The sequence below is a fragment of the Falco cherrug genome, chromosome 6 (assembly GCF_023634085.1).
Source record: "Falco cherrug isolate bFalChe1 chromosome 6, bFalChe1.pri, whole genome shotgun sequence".
NCBI classification, from domain to species: Eukaryota; Metazoa; Chordata; class Aves; order Falconiformes; family Falconidae; genus Falco; species Falco cherrug.
Genome location: NC_073702.1, coordinates 46539704 through 46561677, shown reverse-complemented (window position 1 = coordinate 46561677; position 21974 = coordinate 46539704). Strand labels below are relative to the sequence as shown.

The window sequence follows — 21974 nt, the reverse complement described above, 5'->3', positions numbered from 1 at the left end:
ATTAGCAAGACATCCTGTTGCTTCAGTGGAGTGGGGTTTTCCTTCACAGTGTTTCAGATGCCCCTGTAGGTAGTTTGCAGTTATTCACTTATGTAAAAGCTGTGATGAAACCTGGAAGAATTTTTCTGATTAAAAATATAAATAAGAACTGCTGGGCTTGACAATGAATATATTAAAAGTGAACAGTGCTTAGTCACAGAGTTGTCCCTGGGGAAATTTCAGATGTCATTGTCTTTATGCATTTTGTGAGATGTTTCTTTTTGTTATGATGGGTGCTGGGGTTTTTGTTCTGTTTTGTTCTGTTCTGCTCTGGATATGCTTATCCTATCTTCTTTTTCATACCATTTTAATGTGGTTTTGGATATCCAGTACATATGAAATGCTCTATGAAGAAATACCTTTTTTTTGCTTATTTTTATACAGAAGAATATATCTGTCAAAATGAAGGTGCAGTCAGTTTAATTGGAGTAGGGTTCCCACAGGAGAACAGAAAGAAATTTTTCCTCTGAGCAGTTGTAGACTTGATGAACCCAGTATATCTTCCAGTTTTCAGGCTTCTTGCAAAATTATTATTTCTAGGAAAAATTGATGCTCGGAGGTGGTAAGTGCAGGAGTTTAATCAGCAGGGCCCAGTAACAGAAAACTTTGCGTGATGGAAATATTATTGCTTTAACAATGCATATTCTATAAAACAATAATATAAAAGTGTACCTTTGCTTTTCATGTTAGAAATGGTTGCCAATCTGAGGTATAATCTCAATGACAAATGCTTCTTTCATTCACTGGCAAAATTCTCATTAGTTTGCACGGGGCAGGATTCGGGCATGAATGATGACTAAGATCATAGTGATGTTTAAGTAAATGATTAAGAATATAATTTATTGCTAAAAAAAAAAGGCACACAGAAGAGAGATAATAGCCTAGTAGGCCTTTTAAAAATTAATTGTCACAATGCAAAGTTACCATTTTACTTCTGTCTAAAGGGCAATCCCCACGTATCATAAACACTTGAAGTTAAGCCTTGCTTGCCCTAGGCTATTAGGGATGAGGAGGATAATTTGCTTGCAGGCCACTGCTGCCTTTTCCTTCATGGAAGCATTATCCAGAAGCCTCATGCTTTGCTGCACCAGCTCCTGCTGAACTCGAGTTCAATCTCTGCTAAGCTGGCAAGAGCAGAGGTGGGCAGGAGGCTGCTTTCCCTCTCCCAGGGCACAGGCACTACTGCTGCTGTCCTACAGTTTTGCTTCTTGTCCTTTTTAAGTGACACAGTTGCTCCAAATACTCTGTTACCTTCACGGTGGGGTCTGTGATTTGCTACTGCGGAAAGGACTGTTTAAGGCAAAATCAGTAGTAACAATACCATTTTGATCTACTTATTTATGGTGTTGTTTTACAGGAGCATGCCAAATCACCTTTAAAAACACTAATCAATGCTTAGACATGTACATTTTAATTTGAACAATATCCACTTTTATGTCAGAGTCATTCCATTCAGATCAATGCCGGTCCATTGAATAAACTGGCATAGTATATAAATAAATGAAACTTGTTAGTGAAGATACATAGTTGTTGATTATTAGCTTACATCCTAGAATTTTGGGGTGAAATGATATTCAAAGAACAGACTGATTTTGTTGTATGATCAAGTCCATCATTCCTAAGATTTCAGTTGATTAAATTGTTTTAATGAACAATATTAACCAATTATCTTTTATGTTTTTCTCTTCAAAATATTTAGGCTTTAGGGATTTTTTTGTGTTTTTTTAATGAACTTAATTACCCCCCTCCCTTCCCCCATTAGTTTTCATAGGATTTTCACATTATAGAGAAGCAAAGTTACAAAAATAGTACAAGAATTGCAAAGTCATGTGCTTAATCGTTAGGTTTGAAGGGGAGAGTGAAGTTGTAAAAAATAATAAAAAAAACCCAACAATTTATTAATGGAGCATTTTCCATTTATGCACCAAAAATTATAGGGAGCATTTGGATAAAACCTGTATGGTTGTGTAACTAAAGACTGATCTTATCACGTATGTAGAAGAGAAGAAAATAATGTTTGTACTGACACAATTACATCTGGCACGTAACTTCTGTGAGTTGTGCTGGCAATGATAATAGTATTGTATGTTCCAGGACAGATGTTCTATAGCATGAGCAGGTTCTGTCAGTTTTTCTTTTCCAGCTGCCAGAGATTTTTTCCACCTTCTGGGTACATGCTCTCTAGACAATCCATACCTTTCTTCTTTCCTCCTCAGATTCCTCCCTTGAACCCAGATTTTGTCCCTTCTGTGTCTGAAAGAGAGAGCTAAATCTAGCTGCCATCATGGGGATAGGAGGGAATGTGGGAATCAGGGTTGAGCATGCAGGAGAGTGTTTTTCTGGGATTACTTGGAGATGAAGCAATTATGGGCAGTAAAGATTGATTTTTGCCCTATATGCCCTGAGCTGAAGCATGTTCAGCCACTCTTTGTGGGAATAATATATGTGCAGTCTGCTTAGTGCTTCATCAGGGTTATGAAGATGGGTTGTCAGAGTCTAAGTGCTGAAATTCAAGGGTATTTGAGAATTTGAAAAGGCTTGTAATTTGGGCCCATTATGACAGGTTTTTGTAGGGATAGCCAGAGCTCTGCTTCTTGCCAAATGTATGACTCTGAAGTTTCTATTTATTCATTCATGCATTGAGAAAAAAAGTGAAGAAGCAGCCAGTTTAAAATTAAGACTGTATCACAAATAGCTTGTAGATGGATAGACAAAAAAACAATTTTATTTTTTTTGGCTTGTTAAATAATTGCTTGCAGTAAATTATAAGCCTGTTTGTATTTCTTCACTGTTTTTAGCTCTTTATCAGATAGTTTCTTTACTAGATCCTTTTATCTTTCCATGGTTGAGCAATTATGCAGCCTTCCAGGCCTTGATGGCCCTTAGCTACCATAGTAGAACTGTCTGTAGGAACCAAGTTTTTACTGAAACAAAACCTAATAGAATTGCAGCTTGTATTTGTAGCTCACCAGTTTGTACTGACATTTTTGCAGCCTCTTTTACCTTTGTCTGGCTGAACTGAAAACACAGACCAGGCTATGATTCATATCACTTTGAGGGCTCCTTGAATGTTTAGGCCATTAGATGTTTTCAGTGGGGTATTTAGATGTTTAACTTGAGCATGACAGTGGTTGAAGTTCAAAATGGTTGATCGTATGCAGCTTTCATGAAGAGAACTCACCAATGGTGAATGGACTTCATCAGACAAGGTATTCAAACCAGTGCATTTTTTCAAGATGTTCACATTTCATTTAACACTAAGAGCACAGAGACTGCAAGAGTGAGGATCACAAAAGTAACTATCACTGTGGTGGAATCTTAGTTTGGATTCAGGACATTGCCTAATGTGACTTGCTTGAAAATCCCTCACTTTTGGATAGTTACCACCTCACATTTCTGCCTCATGTTGCTGGGCAGCTGCCTGTCCGTCTAGGTAATGTGCTATTTTTCATCATACAACATAGCAGGATATATTTGGTACCAAAAAGTTAGTATTACTTTAACCTTATTACTGTGTCTATATTTGTTTCTTACTGAATTCAAGCTGTTCTGTTGGTTTGTTCTACTCTTTTTATTAGTATTAGGATTATTACTGATTTGTTACTATAAACAGAAATGTTTATTGCCATTATTGGTGAATGCTCTGAATGTATGAACAGCATACTAAAAATTCCATTAAAAGAAAGAAATTAATTATGAGATCATGCAGGCCATGTAGAACCCTCACAAGAAACCGATACTTAGTCCCCATTTTGTCAGGTGAATGGAAGCATCGGAATATTAAATAGCAACATGAGCCAGTAATGTACCCTTGCTGCAAAGCAAGCTGATGATACCCTGGGCTGCATTAGACAAAGTATTGCCAGCAGGTTGAGGAAGGTGATCCTTCCCCTCTACTCAGCACTGGTGAGGCCATACCTGGAGCACTGTGTCCGGTTCTCGGCTCTTCAGTACAAGAGAGATGTGGACATAATGGAGAGAGTCTGACAAAGGACCACAAGGATAAGGAATGGAGTGGAGCATCTGTCCTGTGAGGAGAGGCTGTGGGAGCTGGGACTGTTCAGCTGGAGGAGGGAAGGCCCAGGGGAATTTTACTAATGTATGTAAATACCTGAAGGGAGGGTGCAAAGAGGATGGAGCCAGGCTCTTCTCAGTGCTGCCCAGTGACACCACCAGAGGTAGTGGGCACAAACTGAAACACAGGAGGTTCCCTCTGAACATCAGGAAATGCTTTTTCACTGTGAGGGTGACTGAGCTCTGGGACAATTTTCTCAGAGAGGTTGTGGAGTCTCCATTCACAGACGCTGGCTGGATATGGTCCTGGGCAGCTGGCTGTAGCTGGCCCTACGTGAGAAAGGCAGGCAGACCAGATGACCTCCAGAGGTCCCTTTTAACCTCAACCATTCTGTGATTCTGCAAGGTTAACTGGAATCTTGCTTTTTTCTAAGATGTACTTTGTATGAAAATTGATACCCTAAGTTTCAAAAGAAAGAATACCCAGTTAGGGACTGAGCGCTTCACAGTTTTGCGTGTGGTTTAGTTGTCTTTCATTGTTTATTCGTATCAAATCCTATACGAATACATAAGATTTCACAATTTATATTCCATACTAATGTATATAAATATAATGTTTCCTTTCTGCATGAGTGCAGTAAAATTCTGCTGACAGCAGTTGATGTAGCTCCATTTAAACCAACTAAATTGTACCAATTCACATCTACAGAAGATGTCTTCAAGTACATAGGAAAAAATAATTTTATCTGTGGTATTTGATTCCCACAGATAGCCTTAAGCAGTAATTAATTTACAGTGAATATTATAAAAATCTGAAGAAGATATTAAACAGCAGTGGGCCTAGATTTTTCAGCCTTTGGTTTTCAAATACAAATTTCACCAGCAAGATCTTAATGCTTTGCATTACATTGTAATACTAATGTATTTTAGCACAGAATATTGTTTATATGCAGTAGTAACAATGTTAACTTTTTATTTCCATAATTATGCTTGCTGCTTTTTTAAATTCTGTTTTGGTTTGCTTTCCTTCTGTTTAACTGATTCTGGGGTAAACTGGAACACTGTGCGATAAAGGCCTAAAATCCTGCTTCAAAGGTTTCTCTTTTTGTTTTTTTTGTCATCAGTAAAGCATAGGTGTTCCTACCCCACATGCTACCCAGTACAGTGGGACAAGCCACACAATGAAGAGTGACATCATGTGTACTTCTCCTGTTCGTGCAATGCTACTTATACATAGATAATTCTGCCTCATTTTGAAGTTTGTATTTTTGTGGTAGGTGTACAGGACAGGTTAGAAAACAGAACTGGAAAAGTCTTCTAGGTCACCTATTACGTGCTTTTATAGGCTACCACACCAATAAAATTCTGTTGGAGTCCTGGGAGATTGCTTCCGAGAGTTGTTCTTAAGGCTGAAAAAGTTCCTTTAACTCCAGCCTAAATATAGTCATATCCCATCGCAGCCTTCTGCTCTTGGGCTTTTGCATAGTTTTTAATTTGAAGAGGTTTTTCCTTTTCTGGTGCTCATTCCTTTCTCTAATATATTTACAGAGAGCAATTATGGTCTTTCTGAGAGTAAGCAATCTACGCAGTTTTAGTTTTAGTGGCGTACACATTCCTGAGCAGAGCTACAAAAGCATGTCTTCCTCTAGTTTGGTTTATATATCGTCAGTTTCCACCTCACAGCAGAAATTCATGTTACTCCTTGAGTATGTAGCCCTGCATTTGGAGATGCTTAGTAACAGTTATCTGTTTCCAGTATTCAGTCAGCTCAATTTCTTTAATTTTTAAGATATTCCGATTCCATTGTAATGTTTTTTCCCAAATATGGATCTCTGGTCAACTTTATAAGCACTGTTGTGATTTTCCTGCCAAAATCACGGCTGAAAATATATAAAGATTTACACTTAGACTAGTCTTTGAGGAACTCCAATCTTTGTTCGTACTTACATCAGCATTCAAGGAAGCTACTTCGTGAAAGTGGTCCCGTTTTTGACTTACCTACCTGCACAGTAACTTGCTTTGTGGGACGACTCTCGATTTGGTACTGCTCAGTGTAGAAGTGGCAGAATTTGTCATGTATTACTTGTAGAGAAGTATCACATTTAAAATACCACTGGTATATTTTTTTAAAGTAGTGATTGTCTGTTTGGACAGACAGAGGCAATCAGATGAAGGTATGAAACCATTGTGAATGTGCCAAAGTACATTCAAGTCTTTTGTGAAGGCTGGCATTCAGAAACAGCAGATGGTTGTGGCTGTGAAAGGAGTAACCATGTGATCTGAGGCCACATTATATTTGTACAAGACCTCTGTTGGAAAGATGTATGCACATACAGCTTGCAGGCAGTTCTTCACTCCTAACATCTCTTCAGCACCTCCATAGACACCAACCATCATCTTGTTTCTGGAATGTTTTTAAGTAATAAGTTGTTTGAGCAGGATATGCTAGATTTATTTCTTTGTGGTTGTTTTGGGTTTTTTTTTTTTGTGTTATTCCAGGAACAGTGAAACATAGGAGTTAGCATTTGATTCAGAAATGAGTTCTTATATGTTCTCATATGTATTTTTGTTTTATTACAATTCACACTTGGAAGAGTAGTTAATATGTAAGGTCCTGATTTGAACCTGAGTTGGAAGATACTTGAGTATAATTTTATAAATAATGAGAAATTATTATGACTGTTTTAAGTAGCATAGCACATTTCCTACTAATAATACAGAACAGGTTTTCATAAAATCATAAAGCCAAAGAACAGGACAGGCTAGAAGCATCCTCGAAACACCATGTGGTCTGACCTTTTGTCTGACATCCCATCCATAGGCAACTTGAAAACCTCCAGTGATGTGGACTTAACCGTGTCCCTGAGGAAGTTGTTCCAGTGAATGATTGTTTTCACTGTAAAAAAATATTTCTTATATCAAGATGAAGCCTCCCCACTGCAACTTTTACCCGTTGCCCTGTGGCTTCTTGGGAAGACAGAGTCTCTGTCTTGTTTGTAGCCACCTTTTCAGTGCTTAACTCTGTCATTTACTGCTAATACTAAACCTATTGTGTTGAAAATAATTGAAGGGGTGAGCAAAAAATTCATAATTTAATTCTAAACGTATCTAAAATTATCATGCCTCCAGGCATTCAAAAATAGTAATTGCGTTCTTTCCCTTCGGTAGACTTTTGGAAGAGTTTCATGTCTACAATATGTGTAACTATAGTGAAAATTATCTCAACAATAAAACTGCCCAGATTTTCCACAGAGGATTCTATATTTTTGTAAGCCTTTAGTAAACAATTGTCATTTCACTGAGCTTAGGCATAAACATAACTGAGATATGATTGTAGACTCTTGTAGAGGAATGAAGGCAGTGGCTTGATTGGCATTGATAATACGCAGCTGTGCCCTTGCCTCAGAGGCAGTGGGTTGATTGACATGGATGATGTGCAGCTGTAGCTCGTTCCTGTTAAGTGGTTAAATAGCCCTGAGGATTGTGGGAGAGGGGGTTGGGTGGGGGAGGAGTAGTGTGGTCTGACCTCTGGAGGGAGATACAGCACAGACAGTAGAATCTGACCAACAGTAAAGCCTTGTTGCAGCCTGCTAGTTTGATTGTGCTGCAACAATTGGATACTAATCAACCCACTGCCTTCATTCCTCTACAGACTGTCTTTTCTGTAAGACAAGGATCATTATGTATATTTTGGTTTTCTGCAGAGTGTAAGTTACAGATGCTGCACCCCTACAACCTGGTTTAAACCCTTGGATAGCACGTGCCTAGTATGTCTCCATTTGTTTTCATTTATTTCAGTAGATTCTGAGGTCTTTCATGTCTGAGTAAAATTTTTTCTATTGCTGTGGAACGCGCTGTAGGCATAGAAAAATAGTAATCTTACCATCGGTAGTAGAAATTTGCTCTATGCAATGCATTTGGTGCAGTGGATTTAATGGCTTATTAAATAGCAACATTAAACGTTCAAGTTCAAATTTAGACATTTTTGCACAATCTCTCCAGGTTGTAGTGCTTAATGTTGTGAACAGTCCTGTTAATATCATATGATATTAGCAAATTATGGAAAATCAGTGGACGCTGTTATAGTAATTTGTCTGCCTGACATGGTTGGCTTCAGGAAAACAAAACCTTGCATTGTTTTAGGAGTTCATGTAAGTTCCATACCGTGAGTAAAAGATGGAATTAGAGCCTATGCTTTCAATTTTCAAACATATGCTACCCTCAATCTGATCACATATGTATTTTTTTTATAAAGGCATGTTAAGTACCCTTCTTGACTGTAGAATGGCTACTTAAAAGCCCTAACATAACAAAAATACTTGTAGACATACAGGTACTGATCTGAATAGATTTCAACATTTTTAAAGATTTTTTTTTTTAAATGCAAGTACTGCTTGTCTTTAAGACTTCTGTTATAAAAATTACATTTCTTTTCATTCATTCATCCTGACTTTATAAAAACCTCTAGGGGAGTGGACCAACAACACAAAACGGTTATTATAGACAAGCTTTTCATGTCAATGGAAAGAACTGCTGCAAAATGTGTAAATAGTAACATGATGCCAGGTGCAGAACTGCAGTGAACTGAAAAAACTACAAATATTTGTTTATTTTTTTTAATTATGGTCATTGCAGATGCTATTGTAGTAGATACAGTTTATAGGCGAGTGATTTTTCGTCACTGTCTTTAAATCTTGAAGTCTTTATGAAAAATTCATTCTGAAACTGGCTATTTATTAGCATGGATGGACTGAAATTTGAGTGCAATGTAGAACAGTTATTAATGAACTTCCCTGGATTTTCTAGATTTCTAGCTGATTTGTCACCATCCAAACCATCTCTTTAAGTATACAATGAAGGAAGATAAGTAATTAAAAGAACAAATGCCAAGTTGACTCTGATCATTTGTATCAGTCTGTTTTCACCTCGTTTATTGGTCCAGGAAAATATATGTTCATGTGAACACTGAGTTCATTGTCACCCATGCCAGAGTGGTGAATAAACAGGCACCTGTAGAGCAGCAAATCCTGATTCTTTTGGAAGGAACTGAGGCCATTGCACATAATTACTTCAAATGTTGAATATTTAGTTAATAGCTTCTTCAGAATACTGCTTTTAAAAATTAATCAAGTGAGCACATACTGGTTTTCTAATAGATGTTCTTTTCATTTCTGATTGTATTCAGTCAAGTGCAGATAATATGAAAGTAAGTAATACATTTACAGCCACATGGAGATTAAGACAACTGTTAGTGGAGATTATGAGAATAACAGTAGTGCAGCATCACAGGCAGAAATGCAGTAAACATAAAATGCAAATACATTCATTGATTGGTTCTGAATACATTCTGCTTCTGCATGTGGAGAAGAACAAAATGCAGCCCATCCAGGCAAAATACGGAGGAGAATAATTTAATTACAGTTCTTCTTTTTAGTCACTCAAAACACAAAACAGGAGCAAGTATGCTGCAAGGACTGGGCACAGGAAAGACGCAGAAAGTCATAAAAATGATATTTTGGGCACATCTTTCAATCCATAGCAGAAATGATGCTGTTATTGGTTTCTCCAAATGCTAAAGGAAGTCCTTCTGATCAAAGTGAAGAACAGTCACGAGCAGTACAGTTACGTCCGGGCTGTGTCCTGGCTTCTAAGGATCAAGATTATATCAGTGCACCATGCAGTGTTCCTTCCTGTGAAAACCAGAGCACAGGAAAGTGGGAAATAATGTGTGTCTGGATGGAGCAGGAACATTTGACATGTGCATATGAGAACATGGGCACAACAGGGCATGACCTTAGATTTAAGGACTGGAAGTCTCCCAGGTCCCACAATATAAACATACTCTGTGATAGTCTTAAGTGCTGCTGTGAGATGGAGCCAACAGCTGAGTGAAAGCACACACTCTCTGGAGCTGGCTAAACTTTTGGGTTTCCAGGTTTCAGAAATTTAAACCACTTGCACATTCCACAGCAAGTGCTTCCAGAGACACTGACTGGTGAATGTGCTTGTATAAGAATAAATTGACTAAGAACAAAAGAAGAGAGATTGATTTGTTTAGTTTGTATTTGTTTAACCCAAATATTTTTTAAAATGCAAGCTTCTTTGGGTGATGAATTGAATCATTCTGTGTATCTTTCTAACTAGTGGCTGGATAGACACCTCCTCTGTCTTAGAAATTAAGGGAATAAGTAAGAAACGTGTGAAATCCAAATATATGTTTTGTAAATAGATTTCAGACAGACACAGCAGAAAGTTCTCAGCAGCGTGCCAGTTGCTGTCCAGCAGCATGCTGCACAGCAGGCAGTGTTTCTGCAGCTGTGAGGCTGCTTTTCCACACTTCAGTTTCCTGTAACTATTCCACCAGTCAGCAGGGGTGTTTTCTCTACTTCCACTCTTCCGAATGACATATAACCTTTGGCCCGCAAACCACCATACTAAGGTTACTTTGAGATTGAGCAATGGTATATGCCAGTGCAGAACCCAGAGAGCCAGTCCCCATCGTTTTCCCCATCATAGGAGTCTGGCCAAGGGTGACTGGTTGCCTTCTAGCCCTGGTGCATAGATTTCCTTTCCACAGAAACTGATGGGCAGCGAACCGGTGCTCAGTGGTGGAGCAGGCTACAGCTAGTGTCTGCACCTAGATCTCAAAGCTTGGACATTTAGATAACAGATCTGTTAATGGGACTGTCTTACCATCTCTGGTAAAATACATTCAATAGAGGCATATATCCAAAGGCCACACTTTGACAAATCCTGTCTTTCTTCTCAAAATATAAAAAATGGGGAAGTCCTAAATGCATGAGGCATTTAGAATTATATTCCCATTCTTTGTATCTTTTTGTATCGGTACTGCTAAGTCTTGTTGTCAACTGCATTGCAGTGGCTGTGGAAATCAAGTTTTCCCTCTTTCTTACTTTTCTCCCATTGCCCGTTGCTCCTTCATCCTTTTTTCTTCCTAAAGCGTATAGTGTTACTGTTAAACTTAGCAGCTTACAAACAATGTATTAGCCTTAGAACTACCACCAAAGTTTTTTGTTTGTTTCTCGTTTCTTAAAAAGCAGAATAGCCCTGGGATTGTCCCATAAAAAACATTGACTGGAGACTTAAAGGACAAGAAATGAGCCTGCATTGCCTCTGTGCAGTGCTCTTAAATGGGGTAATCCATCTGTTACGGAGGTGTTGATTAAACTAGCTTAAAATACTGCTTTTTTACCTAAGTAGAGTCTCCATGTTATTACTTTGACTCTGCAAGCTTTTCTACAGCTGCTTTAAGTTAAGAATGTTCTTAATGAAGACAGAAATTGCTATATAACATATCTTATTGAAAGCTTCAGAGAATTTATGCCATACCGCTGACCAAACAAAATCTCCCGGCAGGTGTTTGTTTGTTGCTTTCTGTGCTGAATTGTGTTCTCAAGTGACATCTTGAAGCACTGCAGCCGGTTTGGCACCCTTTTCTGCACTTCCAGGTTGTTTTAGCAGTATACCTAAAGGTGTCAAAGACCTGGAAAACAAAACAAAACAAATAGCTCCTTGGTGGTTTTAGGACAGCACTACCAAAACCAAAGAGAAATAAAAAGGATGCTGAAAATGAGCATCTGAGAGCAACTTGGGTTGAATTTCACTAAAGTAAGAAACAAAACTATGTCCACAATATTAGGTTACTGAGAATTAATCAAGATGCTTTTATTAGACATGCGTGAACTTGACTTTGTTGTATCTCTCTGTCCATGAGACTCTTCCTTGTGTTACCTTGCAGCGGCACACTGTGTTTGCAGCCCTGCAGTACAGCCACCTTCCCACCACTTGATCCCCAAGCATCTGAGGCACGAGGTCCTCCAAGTGTGATCTGTTGCTGCGTACCACACACCTGTGGCACACAGAGCTCTGCAGCTGAAGAGGGGCTGCTTCCACAGCTGGCAGACAGGGACTGTGCAGCATAGGAAGCCTGTTTCTAGAAAAGCTCTGCTAGAAAGCATGCCGCTACTGTCTGTGTCTTGATGTATATATATATGATATGCATGATACTAGTCATTATAATATGTATGCGTGATGAATATTTCATCAGTGTATCCGTAACTGTCTGAAGATACATGACTGGTTTTGTTCCTCTTTCAAAATAATGTGTTCTAAATGTTTTAAAGTCAATATATACAATTACATTTGTCTTTTTTTCCTAGACAACCTAAAATGCAGTCTGTTGGTGGTGCTTTGTTAGGGAAAAGGCTTATAAAAATATGGAGATATTTACAGCCAATTAAAGGAAGATATTAGATTAAATAAAACCAAACTTTCTTGCAACATTTCTTTCAAGTGTAGAATGATCTTGTCAAAGTTATTCTGGTTTACAAAAACAGAATTTTGAATTCGACCTCTAAAATGACACTTTTACTGTAATGGCATAATAAAAGTGAGCCTTTTATTCTCGTTTACTCTGTTAGCCCCTGTGGGTGAACAAAACATGAATCTCCACACATAGTGTTTCATAACTGCCTTCATTTTACCAGAGCAAAACACAGTCTGTTCAAATTCTCTGGTGCTCTGATTTAATGAATGTACTACATATTATCAGAAATTTGGGTATGTTTCAGGGCGATCTGAGTCCCCCCCCCAAATTCTGTGCATCCTTATGTATGTTTCATCCTCGTACAACAGTTCAAATATATTATTAAAAGCAAAGGGGCCTACATGTCTGTGCAGATTCATTGCATTCACTTCACTGTTTCAGTTATAAAGCTGAAGGACATCCATGTCTAAATAGAGTATGCAGTGATGAAGTGGTTGCTTTTGAAAGCTGCTTTCCTTTAAGGTATGACAACTTGTACCTATAGCTGAAGGGTTATGCCATTCAGCCATTGTTATGCTTACTGAGCACTATCTCGTTACAAAAGCACTGGTGAGAAGACTGCATTGCTTTTTGCAGCCACACATCTTGCTGCTTTAGGATATTGGCAGTGTAATTGGGTTGTCCCAGTCCCTGGATGAATTATTCAGACTTCTGACATCAGAGGTTTCCGCTAGCGGATTGGCTGGTGCTCGGATAAAATCTTTCCACGGGAAAACAGTGGAGAAGGATGATGGTAGTGAGACCAGCAGAACTGCTGCTTCCAGTACAGCTGGATTTGCCTGGCTGTTGCATCTCTGCAAGAATTTATGAAGATGTTTTTAAGGTTTCGCTTCATGTGAATTCTCTGGTAAGATCGGGTAGAGGGATTTGTGTTAAGAGGCCTGCATTTCCATTGAAGGAAGAAAATCAGATCGTTCTTGAAAAATTACTCCTGGCTGTATTCTAAAGAAACACGGCACTACATGAGACAGGAGTAGCAGCAGCAGCAGCAACAGCAGGGCTTATGGCTCGCTACAAAGGTGCTGGTGGCAAAAACAGTACGTCGTTGAATCTGCTCCCTTGGTTCTTTCAGTACCAGCAGGGTAAGTGGTGCAAATAAGGAGCTGACAGTCCTTGCAAGTCGGGAGAGTGTAAGACATGACACATGCATCTTGTGGGTATAGATAAACAGTACCTCTGTGGAGAAATTACATCATTTCAATGAAAATAACACCTTTGCTTCCAGGGAAATTTGTAAAAAGCATATTTATAATGGAATTTGTGAGATCAGTGCACTGCTTGTGTTACGTTCAGACATAGGTTTTACAGCACTAAAATCTGTTCCTTTTAAGCCCGTAGAAAATAAGTGCTAAAAAAAAGGAAACTGTATTAGTTGCTGTTGGGCTTATAAAAAATATACGGCTCAGATAAGTTCCCTTGAAACAGATTATAGTGAAAGGCTGTTTCTGCTGTTTGTTAATGTGACTGAAACTGAGTATGTCTTCTGCTGGTAAATGTTTAGAAGCTGGGAGCTAGTTCTCTGATTTCCAGTTGTTGCCAGAAGGCTCGCTCTTAAATCACCAGGATGCACTGGAACTACAAATTAGGGAATAATTTTCACTCATTTCTTTCATTAGAAATTTGACTTCTGAAGGCCCAGTTCTTTTCTTTTGGCATGCTGTTGTCATATTGGGGTTGCTGGGAAATTTTAAGTTACAAGAGATGTAAATGAAGCCGGAGCTGGACTGATTCTGTACGCACTTGATCTCCATCCCCATATCTGCTCACACACAACTCGATTCAAGTGTGCAAGTGCTTCCATTGAAATTAATTGTGCTTCCTGTATATGTAATTGCTTGTCAGAGCACAGCTGACATTTACTGTACGTCACAAGGGAAACATCTTGTTCATGGTTAGAAACAATACCGCAAGAAGTCTGTTTTTCAGAAAGTAGAAACAATTGTTACATATAAAGTCAAGACAACCCCTGCCAAAAATAGTGTTGAATGAAGCACGATGTAGTATTTTGAGTGATATTTTTCTTAACTTGCCTGCCAGTGCAACAAGTAGATTCTGTGAATATAATGAATGTTTTGAAAATTATGTAAGAGCCTGGCCAATGAAATAAAAGGAAAGAATGCAATTTTTTTTTCTTAGGCATGAAGTGTGCTAATCTAGCAAAAGATGCTGGAAAGCATATGTATCTTTTTTCCCCTGGTATTTCTAATATGTGAGATGTCATTTATATGTAAAGAAAATATCCCCAAGTCATAATGCACAGGCACTTTTTGGAAGCTTGTATATGGTCAGGGAGCCATTGTTGTCCCACTTCAGATAACGTTTCTGCTGATGCATTTTGTGTGGCAAATTGTATCTTTATGTACCCTCGTTGCGGAGGAGCATTGCATGAGTGTAAATCAGGTATTATTATTAGTAGAGCATCAAACTTAGTATTTATCTATTCCAGAACTTGAAAGGGGATTAAAGAATATTCCCTTTTAATTTTACAGATGTGAAAGAGATCAAATCACAATTCACTTCTGTACAAGTGAAAGCAGTAACTAAAATTAGATTGCCCATCTGTAGGTTTTTGGGACATGGATGTGTTCTTATAAAAAGTAAATATTTAACAGCAATTTTATTGATTTTGATTTTCAGGAGGGAAATGAAGGCGCTCATTCAGAACTGATGATGGTAAAATCATCATTTGTTTTCAGTGAAATAGGTATTTCACTTTATATTTGAAAGAAAAATCTCAATATAAATACTTGAGAGTCCCTGTTGTGAAATTATTCCATGTGTCAAAACTGATTCCCCACAAGGAAGGGAAAGTATTTTGTGGGTTGGTGATGGTGCTGTGATCCTCTTCCCTCCGCAGCCATGACCCTGGCTGCTGAAGTTGGAGGAGCTTGTTCAGGAGCTATTTTTGTCTATGCAGCTGGCAACAGTCCCTGAGGGACTATCTGAGAATCAGAGAAATTCACTGTAAATCAGACAAGTGCTTCAAGACAGGATTAAGGGAGGTAGTAAGTAGCAGTATAGAAAGTGGCTCCTCCCTAGTAGGGTCATCCAGAGAACAAATAAGCTTGATAATGCAATTTCAAATTTTTAATTCAACATTGTAACCATTTTAAAATATACATGCTAAGAGTATTTTTTCAAAGTCCCCAGCTGAATTTCTATGTAAAAGCAACCTGACTATCAGACACATGGATTCTAGTGAAAAAGTACAGAGAAGTGCTTGCTGCTCAGACTTTGGGTAAATATAGGATGGACTTAGAAGTCAAATTTGTCTTGGCATTCAGATTTGAAATCGTGTCTTACTGGTCATTGACTCTTTAAAACTTGAATTTTTCTGTGAAACTCTTCAAATACACAAGTGTCAGAGCATTATTGTAAGAATATGAATATTTTCTATGGGTAGTTACAGGCAAAATTAACTGTCTTAAAAAAATATAGTGGCATTTCTGGCAAATGCAGACTGGTTTTGTTGTCAATAGGCAATATTACTATTCCATCATGTAAATCCAAAAGTATTCAGCAATGTCTAATCAAACTGGTTTCCTTTTTTTTTCAGATGAGCAAGAGTCAGTGCAGAAACGGACTTTCACAAAATGGATCAATACTCATCTGGCTAAGGTAATATATGGCTTTTAAATTTATGTGGTTTTAAATCGAAACTTTTTTATCTATGCCTATACAGGCCCTGGAGTATAGAATATGTTGGATTTGTTTGAGCAGAATGGCATAAACTTACAAAGGCATCCCTGGTATCTGTACACCACAGAAGATTAATCTGTTCCAGCATGTTCGCAGTCAGCTGCAGCAGTGTCCGTGGTGTGTAGACAGTCACCCAGCTCCTTTGGCCAAAACTGAAAGGTAGCACAGTAGCTGTTATTTCAGCCAGAGGAAATATTTGAAGCTCCTTTCTATGAAACAGAAATATTAGCCCGATTACATAGACTGTTTTTGAATAAAACTTGAGTCAGTTGCTGTGTAGTTAGATAGAGGCATCCTGAACTGGCTAGAAACATAAATAGTGCTTCATGAATCCAGTGCTAAATTAATGATCTGATCTATCTTGTGATTTATCATTAAACTACTTTGCTTCATCTACCAGAACCAAAACCTCCTGTTTTGGTTTTAGCAGAATAAGTACAGTGATTTACACACAATTTTAAAAGTACGAAGCTACAATTGGTACCGGTTTTATCTTACAACATAAGCAGTGAGATTTAATTTGGCTTTCCCCAGTTTTCACACAGCACAGCTCTAACCATAGTTATCAAGTAGTCCAGTAAATTAAAATATTTTAACACCAGAGGTGCTGTTTGAAAAGCGTATTTTCGAATCATGAAGATTAATGAATTTGAAAATTGAGCAACGAATAGCTGTAACAGCACTGGTTTACCTTCTCTGCAAGGAATTGGCTAATAATGCCCCCCAAAATAAACAGAGCTGAGCCAGGAAGCCCATATAATGATCTGTCATGAGACTGTCAGCATTTATTTACATTATTGAGGAATGGAACTAAGGAATTTACTGTGAACTGCACTGGCATTGTGAAATTCAACTGTAAGAACAAGGTTGTTTTCCAGACTTCTTGACAGTGGATCCTCACTGGGAAAGAGGTCTGTCCCCCCTGTTTGCTTTGAAATAATTTGGAAAAGGCCCCTGTGCAGTGCAGAACTTTAGTACTGTGTGTATGTTCCATGCACTTCAACTGACATGGAAAGACATTCAGTATTTGCTAAAGTGTTAGCAAAGTGGGCAGTGAACATGTGTCAGAGGAGACAAATAGCTCATGTTCTTCTATTTCCTAATCGTATTGTCATTAATAACTGATCAGTAATATCTAATAATAATTGACAAGTAGGTATGTGTACATATTGTTACATATACGTATGTGTGTGTGCATGTAATGATAAGTTACTGGTAGTAACTCACTAATCCTTGGGAAGAGGCAAAGTTGTGGTGGCAGCTCCGTTAAGAGATTTTGCTCTGGACTGAGCTGTGAATGCCACCCACTGTACTAGTCCTGTTGGGTCGTGAGAGCTCAGGTAAACCTTTTGCTTATGTCATCTAGGCATGTGTTTCTTTAATTGGCCTGATACTGTAAAGGCTAATCAAATGCATACAAATCCAGCAGGTAACCAGCCACAGCCCTCACTTTTAGCTACATGAGGTACCCTGTGGTAATTGTTTTGTGTTAATTCACCCTTTAACAGGTATGTTGTTTCTGTGATACTTTTATTGATGGCTGTTAGCGAGTTTGCTTTGCTGCCTACGTCAGGTATACAGATTAGCTGGTTTTGCTTCCCATTTATGCTGTTACGCAGCCACAGGAGAAGCACTGTTTATAGATTATAGAGATTAAAGTCAACAGAAGTGACCCATGCTGTTCAAGTTTTTGAGTTTTTGAAGCTTAAAGTTTTAAATCTTTGTTAGTCATGTTTTTGGAAAGTGTGGATGTACTTTTTCTGAGTTCATCACAGCTGTGCGAAATACTGGTGGGTCTGTGAAATGCACAGGACTCCCCTTGCACTCATGTTCTGAATTGTAACCCAGAAATTTGATATTTAGGTTATTTGATTCTTATAAAAGATTGTTGCAGGTTTTATTATTTCAGAAGAAACTGGAAAGCTGTAGCATCTCCATTGCCTGGAGGCCTTTGAAACATGGTAAGGAATGAGAAGAAGAAGAAGGAGACCCACTTTTAGGCAGTGTTGTCTGCACTTTCTTGTCTTTGAACCCAATAAAATGTGGAGCGCCTTCCAAAACGGTACCTAGCAAGGAACATCCATGAAGCGCTGAGCTAACACTGACAACCGAGAAACAGCAATACAGGCTTCTGCATTTGGTCCTGTGACTGTCCAAGGGAATGAAGTTACACTGGGGTTTAGTAACATGGAAGGAGATGTAGGGCCAGGCGGGGTGCAGGTGCGGAGGCACTGGCAGGGCGGGCTGCAGGGCAGCCTCTGTGAGGAGCGGCTGGGGCTGCCCCATGCCGGACGGACGCTGCTGGGTCAGGCTGGCCTTGGTGGGCCTGCTGCAGGGTGCAGCTGAGCCCCTCAGCCGAGCTGATGGTGCCTCTGGGAAAGCGTGTTTAAGAAAGAAAAAAAATGCTGCACTGGCAGTGAGAAGTGAGGGAAAAATGTGAGCAACAGCCCTGCAGACACCAAGGTGAGAGCAGGAGGGGGGAAGGAGCCCCAGGCGCCCAAGCAGAGACTCCCCTAAGAGCCCGCACTGGAGCAGGCTCCTGACAAGAACTGCAGCCTGCAGAGGGGAACCCACAGAGGAGCAGGTCTGTCTGATGGACTGTGTCCTGTGAGAGGAACCCCATGGTGGAGCAGGAGAAAAGCGTGAGGAGGAAGCATCAGGAGAGAGGAGCTGTTGCGGACTGATCCCAAGTCCCATTCCCCACCCCTGTGTGCCACTGTCACCTAGAGGAGCTGGGAGCGAAGGAGTGAAGTTGAGCCTGGGGGAAAAAGGAGTAGCTGAGGGGAAGGTGATTTGAATTATGTCCTTGTTTCTCACTATCAATCCAGAATTACTGTGCTGAATTTGACTTAGTATATACAGGCTTCAAAATTCACAGTAACTTACTTCAAATCGGCTCTCTATTTCTTGGCTCCTCTTGGAAGACTTTGGGTTTTTTCCTTTCATTTTTGGAGGAAATTTTAGTACTTGCCATTTTTACTAATCTAGTGAAATTGTTAATAGAAAAAGTAGTAGTAGGAAATAAGAAAAAAAACCTAAAAATTAAAGTATCTGTGTACCTAACACCACAGTTATCTGCAGAAACATTCAGTCATGAATGAGTTTGAAGGTTTTTGAAAAAGTACTGGTAACTGCATGAAATCTCAAAACCAGGGGAAATTACTTTTCTAAGCAAAGATTGATGGGGTTTCACTGTAGCATTTCGAAGATGGGTTTACTGATGGCAAAGGAAAGGAAACGCTGCTAAGGCAGTTTTCATCCTTATACTGTGTTGGTTGAGTAGAGCAAAGGAGGGTTAAATAAAGAGCAGTTTCTGAAATTTTGAAGGGTAGTTATTTGTAAGAAATGGAAATGTGGAACAGATGTGATTTTGATAAGTAGAACCAAGAACAACTAATAGTTTAGGAATATAAAGCAGGATGTGACAGTTTGTCAGGGTTTGCTACGAGTGAAAGATTCTTCACTGCTGATCTTTAAAATCTCAGTATACAGTTTTCTTATAAAAAGTCATGCCCTAATTGAAACAAACTAATTCAATAAATTCATCAAGTAGACTAAAAAAATAATTTTTGGTTTTCTAAATGTAAGGTTTGAGAATATGGATACAAATAAATAAGAAAGAACAAAACAGGTAAATGAAATGATAGTACCAATGAAATTTCTTCACCCAAAGGGTTGTCAATCACTGGAACAGGCTGCCCAGGGAAGTGGTTGTGTCACCATCCCTGGAGGCATTTAAAAGATGTGCAGATGTGGTGCTCAGGGACATGGTTTAGTGGTGGACTTGGCAGTGCTAGGTTAATGGCTGGGACTCCTGACCTTAAAGTTCTTTTTCAACCTAAATGCTTCTATGATTCTATTCATTGAACTTTGTGAAGGGGAGTAGGAGAGAGGTACGAAGTTCTTGTTCTCTCTTGCTCTTAGAGTATAATGCTACCTTTTTAAAATTATGTTTCCTAAATCAAAAGTATGTTCTTTCACGAGCTGAAGACAGATAGCAGACTTGGTATCACGTAATTATGGGACACCTCAAAGAAAGATTGAGATAAAACAGCCATAGCACAAGCTGTGCCCACAGCACAATGTCCCACAGGGAAGGAACACAGAGGAAAGAGCCTCAAGTATGATAACTAACAGGTAGTATAATGCAGCTTCATTTTTGTATCATCTGCTAGCAATAGGCTGCATCCATCCCTCTGCTGACTAGCTCTCTAACCCCAGCTGAATCTGTTGTGATTCTCTGGTGAAATTCAGCAACTGGAAATCATCTCTTTTCTCTGCCACCCACTTGCAGAAATTGGGTCACATTCTAGCAAATGAACAGGATCTAACTTCTGGCCATCCAGTTTAATTTTTGTGCATCTGTGCAGTTCTACTAATGATAAATGATACTATATGCATGTGTAACAGGACAAGAAGTTTTCTAATTGCATTGTATTCATATTTCTCTAAGGTATTAGAACTGGACCTCCCTCCTCTTAGTCTCAGCCTTCATAGACATAGAAATAATTTGAATATGCTTCTGAGTATCTTTTGAGGCATCTTTTCAAAGTCTTAAGTTTAAAATGCAGAATAAAGTTAGACCAGATATTTCAAAAAGAAGACATTACATCCATTCAGAACAGCGATTACTTAAATGTTTTTTATTTCATTGCCTATGCTGCTTTTTATATAGTGGGTTAGATGAGTAAGCAAGAATGAAAACATGCCTCTGTAAAACAGAGGCATATCTTCTATTGCCTTTGTCATGTTTGGTGAAAGTTTTGGGAAACAGTAGTTTCAAAGCTTTGGAACACAGACTGTAAATTGGTTTAACCCTGTCAAATAATGTCTTTGTTCTCAGGTGTAGGGATACCTTCAGTATTTGTACTCACCAAACTATTAGTGTAAACTCATTAAATAGAGTGAACAACAAATACATATTCATTTTTTTATTTCCATTAAAAGGATGCTCACATCAACAACAACAACAAAAAAAAGTAAAGAATGGATATCAAACAAAAATGAAACTAAGAATGGGTGAACATTTTTGATTATACTTACACAATGTTTTCATAATGCTGAATTAAACCTGGGCACTAAATCTTACATTAAGGCTTTTGAAATTGCAAACTGATATGTTTTATAGCAAAGAAAGGAAGAAAATGAAATGGGTATATCAAGATTTACAGCTCTCACACACAATGCTGGCAGTGATCGTAGTTTGTTCTTAGAATGTATCTTGGTCTTCATACAAGAACATATCAGTTTTCATCACTGAATTAAGTAATTCTGTGTCTTTTTGTCTTTTTCAAATGGGAAAACAGAGGCTCCCAGTATCTTAGTCACTGACCCAGAAAAAATTTAAGCTAATGTCCATCTTGACTGCATGATTTTCATGAATAAAATCTAACTGGCAGGTTTTTGCGGCAATAGTCACTTGATGTTTTTACTAGTATTGCATGTAACCTCTGAAGTTAAACAGTGAATGTGAAATTAGTTTGTGTGGCAAAATTAATCATGTAAAACTTAGGGCTGAGTCCCTCAGACTTCAGTCATGAAATAGTCATTAACAGTAGTTTATGAAAACCTATGTGCTTAAGGATTTAGAAAGTAAATTGGGGCAGAGGAGTAGGCCAGCTATTACAGAGTAACTGAAATTTCACATTCTCCTTCCTGTTTCCACATGTATTTCCCTTCAGAGACAAATTCAGTAGTTACATAGGTTTGTTCCTGTTTGTGCATGTGGGTAGGTTTTCACACACTTTTTAGCAGTTTTTAAACATTATTTGAAAACCAGTGGAGCAAAAGGTAGTTTCCAATGTTTGCATTGGCATTCATTGTAATTCAGATACCGTTGTTTGTATAGTATGATTTATTAATTGGAGAAGTTAAG

The 21974-nt window shown here is 38.5% G+C and overlaps 1 protein-coding gene across 15 annotated transcripts in view; it reads left to right on the top strand.

Annotated features, from left to right (window-relative positions):
* Positions 1-21974, top strand: part of SYNE1 (spectrin repeat containing nuclear envelope protein 1) — a 316896-nt gene that overhangs the window by 38106 nt on the left and 256816 nt on the right. For all 15 annotated transcript variants that reach the window (XM_055714587.1, XM_055714586.1, XM_055714589.1 and 12 more), the window contains exon 3: positions 15957-16018. In XM_055714587.1, coding sequence (XP_055570562.1) covers positions 15957-16018 — 62 coding nt within the window. The remainder of the gene's footprint in view (positions 1-15956; positions 16019-21974) is intronic.